Raw genomic sequence first — 6,641 nt, forward strand, 5'->3', positions numbered from 1 at the left:
CACGCATGCGCACACACACACACACACGCACAGGTCGATCTACATCCAAGTCTGCAACAACTAGCCTCCTGATCATTGAGCCTTCAAAGGGGGATTCAAAACTGTTGGGGATCTGGAGACTCACCTGGGCATCTGGGGACTCATTTGGCCCAGACACAGCCAGGCAAATCAAGCATTCCTGTCTTGGGGCCAAGCATCCATATGTATCTTACATCTGAATATTATTAACAAGTTCAGCACATATCCATGGAATACTGCTGTACAATCATTAAAGGAATGACAGCCACCCCCAGGTAACCCTGTCCACAAATGGGGTGCAGGTACTAGAGAGCAATCAGGATCCAGTCCGGGGTCTCACATTGCATTTAGTTGTTGTGTCTCATCCGTCTCTTTCAGTCTGAAGCCATTCCTCAGCCCTTCTTGTCCCTTCATGACTTTGACATTCTTGACACTCGTGAAGGGGATGGGCCAGTTGTTTTACAGACTAACTCAAAATTTGGATTTGTCTGATGTTTTGTCATGATCAGATTTGGGTAGTGCAGTTTGAGCAGGGACGTGACCTATGTGATGTGTCTTCGGTGCATTATATCCAGAGGGACATGTCCCATTCTAGGTGATGTTAATTTTGATCTCTTAAGGTGGTGACCACCAGGTTTCTCCACTGGAAAATTACCATTTCTCCTATTTGTAATTAATCAGTAATCTGTGGGAAAATATTTTGAGGTGTAAGTGTCCCATTTTTCCTGGACTTTCACCCACTAGCTTTAACATCCACTGGTGACTTTTACCTGGAATCAATGACTTAAATCAATTTTTGGTAAGATGGTTGCAAATGACAGTTATCTAATCCCACCATTTCTTTTATATTTATTGATACTAGTCCTTTTTCTTTCTTTATTATCCATATGGACTTGTGGATTCTTATTTTATGCATTAGGTTATAATCCATTACTATAATTATCCTGATCTTCAAAATGCCCCAGATTTTGCCAGCAGAAGGCCCTTCAAACTGATTCCTGGATCTATGTCATTTTCTGAGCACTTCCTTACTTTCTGGCATCACAAGATGTTCCAGGCTCATCTCACACAAACTCAAATCAGCCATTTCTCCAAGGAGCCCTGGTTCCCTAGAGCAGGAAATGGTATTTAGCATCCCAGATTTGGGCAGTAGGTATGCTCCTTAGTTCTGGGGTGTCATTGCTTGTAAGTTCTTGTAGTAAAGAGAGCCAGGAAATACGTATATGTAAATAAATTAACACATCTGTCTGTCTATATCTATTTCTTCAATTCTAATCCAACACCACAGGGCTCTTCCATTCTTCCTCAAATACATATTTAAAATATCTCTTTTCTCTAACAGAATCTTGGTTTCCATCAACCTTAATATATTTATCACTAAATCCCATGTATAAAGGGGCTTCAGAATTGCTACACCTGTACCATTATGAAAAACAAACCTAAGTCAAGCTCCAGATGTATTGAATCTTATTCATGACCACCCTCTAGACTGAGGGTCAATGGTCAAAGCAGCAGTTTGAGCACAGGTTCAAATGTTATTTGGATGAGCTATTTATTTCTCTTCAGTGTGGCTGTTATGCATTTGAAATACAGGGAGGTTCATTTGTTCCTGTTTATAGTTCACTTTCAGGGAGTTTCCCTCATCTTCACTGATTTGTTTTTTCAATCCATAGAACATTAACAGAGTCCCCAAAAGTCCAATCTTTTGGACATAAGCATAAGCACTCCGAAAAGTGTCCTTCTCCAGCCTTTCACTCCATTCCCACCAACCTGCTGCAGTTTCTGATTTATCCTTCCTACATTTCTTTGTGCAAATTAAACCAAAAAAACCCCACATAAACTATGAAGTGTTCCATTTTCCCCCCATTTTTAATTGAGTAGGACTGTTTTGGTGGGAGGGGGCACTCTCCAACCCACCATCGTCTCTGTCCCTCCCCTAGCACCTTTCCCAGCCCATGTTTCTCATTTGCTATTCCCACTTGGCCCTTCTGAACCCTCCCCAGGCCCTGGTGGCTCAGGCACTGCCCCAGCCCTGCAGGCCCAGCTGGGCAGGGAGAAGACGAAGGAGAACGTGTTGGACTTCCCCTTACTCTCAACCAAGACCTCAAAAATCCAGCTTCACCTCCTAGAGGCAAATACCTATGTTTAAATTGTGGCCAAGCTCAGGAAGTGGTGCCTGTGTGGACAGAGCCCAGGAAAAAGGTGACCTGGGCTCCAGGTACAACTTAGCTGTGTGATTTGGGACACATTCCTTACCTCTCTGAGTGCGTTTTCTCATTTGAATAATAGAGAATTGGATCAGGCCCTTCAAATTCCAGCAGGAAATGAGTCAAATCTGGAGGTTCATGCCCTGGTGGCTACCATCTAGCTCTATACAACGCTGATCATGTGCCTGGGGTGGGTTCTAGGGGCACAGGCACAAGCAAGACACAGCCAAAGCCCCTGCTCTCATGGACCTTAAAGGCTAGTACAACAGGCTGTAAACAAGCACATGCATAGATATGAAATTTATCAAGTAGGGAAAGTGCCAGGAAGAAAAATAAGTCAGGGTAAAAGAATTAGTGATGGGAAGGTGGGGGGGGGGGGGGGGTGTTAGAAAAGATGGTCACTGAAGGCCTCTCTCAAGCAGAGCCCTGAATTAGGTGAAGGACTAACTCCTGGACAGATCTGAGGGAAGCATATTCTGATAGAGGAAATAGCACATGTGAAGATCCTGAGGTGGAAACCAGTTTGACATGTTGGAGGATCAGCAAGATGGTTGCTATGGCTGGAAGTGTGGTCATCAAGAAAGAGTGTGAGGTCAGGAAGGTGGGGAGAAGGCCAACTGGGCACAGAGGAGCTGAGAGTCTATTCTGATGATGGGAAGCTCTGAGAGGGATAACAGCAGGATCGTGACATGATCTGATTTGTTTTTGGAGGGATCCACTTCAGCAGCTGTGTAGAGATGGACTGGAGGGAGTGTTAATCAAGATCCATCAGCAAAGCTGAAATCACCCTGGGGATTCCAGACAAGGGGAATTTGATACAGGAAAGAAACTGAACTACCAGAGGGGATGGTGAGGCAATCCAAAGATTAGCAACAGCAGGAAGTTGCTACCACCCTTAGGTTGGAGGGATAATGGAAGGAAATGATATTCCACCATGGGAGGCCAGGGTCTCCCTTCAGGTGTGGAACGACAGAGGGGGCTGCATGAAGGAGAAAGAGGCTGTCCTCCACAAAGGACAGTAGATTCAGAGCCCCAGGCTGAGAGCATGAGAGGGAAAATACCTCGGCTTCTTCCCTCCCTCCACCCTCCAGTCTTCTGCTAACTTCCATTAGCTGAATACACCCAAAAACCAGCTATAAAGAACCCTGAGAAGTACAGTTCCCTGGAAGGCGGAGCACTGAGGAAGACTGGGGAATGGATCTGAGGACAAATGACTGCATGAGGTGCAGAGGCAGAGGCCAGGAGATCAGTTGAGAGGATGCTGAAGTGGTTCGGGTGAGGGGTGGTGGTGGGAGAAATGGCTGGATTCACACATATTAATGGATTGGACATGGGGCCTGGGGGAAGGGAGGCATTAGTAAAACCTTCTGAGATGAGGAAGACTCTGAGAGGAGCACACTGAGGAGAGAGGTCAAGAGTCATGGTTCTGTTTTGGACATAGGAAGTTTAAGGCACCCAGTAGTCAAAGTACTGGGGGAGATGTTGGAGAGGCAGGGGAGAGAAAGGAGCTTCGGATATTAAACCACCAGGGCATAGAAGGGGGTTGGACAGGGGACTGGGTGACTTCACCTGGGGGCATATGCCCCATTAGAGTCACATGGCTTTCCCAGAGCCAACCACCTCCGGTGTGGGGGGATGCCATACACTGGCTGGGACTGGGTTTTGCACCTTAGGAAAACAGAGGGTGGGGATCTTGCTCTCCCAACCCCTAACCCTGAGAATTGGGGAGGGGTGGTTTCCTAAAGGAAACTCAGGGTGCTCTTAGCAGAAGGGACTTGTTTGCTAACAGCAAAAACAAAACCGAACAAAAAAACAGCAGTCGAAATGGTAACTACACTTAGCGTGGTTTTGTAATGTATAGAATTGTCGAATGTACACCTGAATTAATATATGTCAACTATACTTCAATTAAAACAACAAAAAACCCCAAGAGTTTCCCCCAAAGCCTCCTCTTATTAATTCCACACACTATCATGAAGCACCTAGTCTGTGCCAAGTTAATCCTTGTGGAGAGCCTACTATGCGCCACATCCTACGATGTTTTTCCCTCACTTTTCCTAGCCTCCTCTCTGAGAGAACTAGCCCTCCTGTAGCCCTCCCTGCTGCAGCCCTTGTCTTACTGGTACCTCAGTTTCCCCTCAGGACAAAGGCTGAATAATCTGATTACCCCCACTGGTAGAGATGAGAAGGGAGAGCATGTGGAGGACCACTTCCTGCCCTGGGGAAAGGCAGAGCAGGGTCCCACAGACTCTGAAGCCCCCACTCTGATGTCTCAGTCTAGACTCCAGCCTGTGCCTGCTCTGGGCCCCCCTCCAGAGGCACCCCCAGCTCCTCCACAGCACAGTCTCCAGCCAGCAGCTGGCAGCTGCTAGGACCCAGGGGGCTGGTGCCAGGCCCTGCTCCTCCCTTGCCAGCTCTGTCTCTAAAGGGCAACATCAGAGTGTCAGCCAGTACCATCTCCAGCAGAGGCTGAGTTGCGGCGGTAAGGGGAGAGAGCAGAAGTCCCAGCCTTGCATCCCTCCATGGGGCCGCCCAAGCCCCTGAGAGGATGGCAGCCTGGGCGATGGAGCCAGCACCGGGGCATCCTGTGAGGTGAGGGGCCAGAGGAGCAAGGGACAGGTGATGGGAAGGGGGGAGGGAAGACGCTCCATTTCGCTCTCTGCAGCCCAGCACAGGGTGAAGCCTGAGCGCTCGAATGGCCAACACCACAGTGCTGAACACCTCAGAAGTCGCCGTCTCGGCAGGGTTGATCCTGGCGGCTGTCGTGGAGGCAGCAGCACTGCTGGGCAACGGCGCGCTGCTGGTCGTGGTGCTGCGCACCCCAGGACTGCGTGACACCCTCTACCTGGTGCACCTGTGCGTCGTGGACCTGCTGGCGGCCGCCTCCATCATGCCGCTGGGCCTGCTGGCCGCGCCACCGCCCGGGCTGGGCCGCGTGCGCCTGGGCCCCGCGCCGTGCCGCGCCGCGCGCTTCCTCTCGGCGGCGCTGCTCCCCGCCTGCACGCTCGGGGTGGCCGCGCTCGGTCTGGCGCGCTACCGCCTCATAGTACACCCGCTGCGGCCGGGCGCGCGGCCTCCGCCGGGCCTGGTGCTCACGGCCGTGTGGGCCGCCGCGGGGCTGCTGGGCGCGCTCTCCCTGCTCGGGCCGCCGCCCGCGCCACCCCCGGCTCCACCGCGCTGCTCAGTCCTGGCCGGTGGCCTCGGGCCTTTCCGGCCGCTCTGGGCGCTGCTGGCCTTCGCGCTACCAGCCCTCCTGCTGCTCGGCGCCTACGGCGGCATCTTCCTCGTGGCCCGCCGTGCGGCCCTGCGGCCCCCGCGGCCCGCGCGCGGCTCCCGGCCGCGCTCCGACTCTCTGGATAGCCGCCTCTCCATCTTGCCACCCCTCCGGCCTCGCCTGCCTGGGGGCAAAGCAGCCCTGGCCCCAGCCCTGGCCGTGGGCCAGTTCGCAGCCTGCTGGCTGCCCTATGGCTGTGCGTGCCTGGCGCCCGCTGAGCAAGCCGCAGTGGCTGAGGCGCCCGTCACCTGGGTGGCCTACTCGGCCTTCGCGGTTCACCCCTTCCTGTATGGCCTGCTACAGCGCCCCGTACGCCGGGCACTGGGCCGTCTTGCCCGCCAGGCTCTGCCCCAGCCCCCGCGGACCTGTACTCTCCGGGCCTGGCACCTGCCGACATTTCTGCAGCACCTCCAGGGACCTTCATTGCGCCCTGCCCTAGGCCCTCCTGGGGCACCAGAACAAGCCCCAGATTTGCCAGAAGGGGAGAACCTGAGCATGACAGGGGCCACCTGAGAGGAGATCTGTCTCCCATACTGAGCTGGCACTGGAGAAAGATGGTGGTATCAGAAGGAGGCCCATCCAAACTCCTGCACAGTTCCAGGCAGGTGCCCTGCCTGGATTTCTGGCTCTGGAACAGGAGAAAGAGGGCCTGCAGCCTGGTGAGGCCAAGAGGCTTCTGGGAGCTAGGAATCCTGGGTTCTGAGCCTGACTCTGCATAGCTTTGTATACAGACCTACCCTTTCCTAGGCCTGTTTTCCCATTTGTATCCTGGACCATCTCTAAGAGCTCCTCCAGCTTAGGTGGTTTGGACACTCACGGCTAGTCCCCAGGCCAAAGAAGGAGAGGAAGTGGGCAGGATCACAGAGAAGTGGGCTCTAAGGGTTTACAGCCAAAGGGATGGATGAAGCAGGGCAAGGTCTAGGTAACAGCCACAGCAGGAGGAACCAGTGGAGAGATACTCAGAAGGACTTCCCTGACATCTACACCAAGGAGAGGCTGGACCAAGCTACTGGAACTCCTCTACCAGCTTCTAAAGTGCCCAGAAAACAACTGGATCAGTGTGGTGCCAGAGGCAGGAGGCTGAACAACATGACCCCAAAGGGCCCGAAGCCCCAAAACTGGCATGTGGAAGGAGCCAAAGC

General features: G+C 52.6%; 1 protein-coding gene across 1 annotated transcript; it reads left to right on the forward strand.

Moving 5' to 3' along the window:
* The first annotated feature begins 4,920 nt into the window (after positions 1-4,920).
* On the forward strand, positions 4,921-6,012 carry GPR62 (G protein-coupled receptor 62). The gene has a single exon (XM_047827592.1). The coding sequence runs from the start codon at positions 4,921-4,923 to the stop codon at positions 6,010-6,012; it is 1,092 nt and encodes a 363-aa protein (XP_047683548.1).
* The last annotated feature ends 629 nt before the right edge of the window (positions 6,013-6,641 follow it).

This window comes from Prionailurus viverrinus, chromosome A2 (assembly GCF_022837055.1).
Source record: "Prionailurus viverrinus isolate Anna chromosome A2, UM_Priviv_1.0, whole genome shotgun sequence".
Classification (NCBI taxonomy): domain Eukaryota; kingdom Metazoa; phylum Chordata; class Mammalia; order Carnivora; family Felidae; genus Prionailurus; species Prionailurus viverrinus.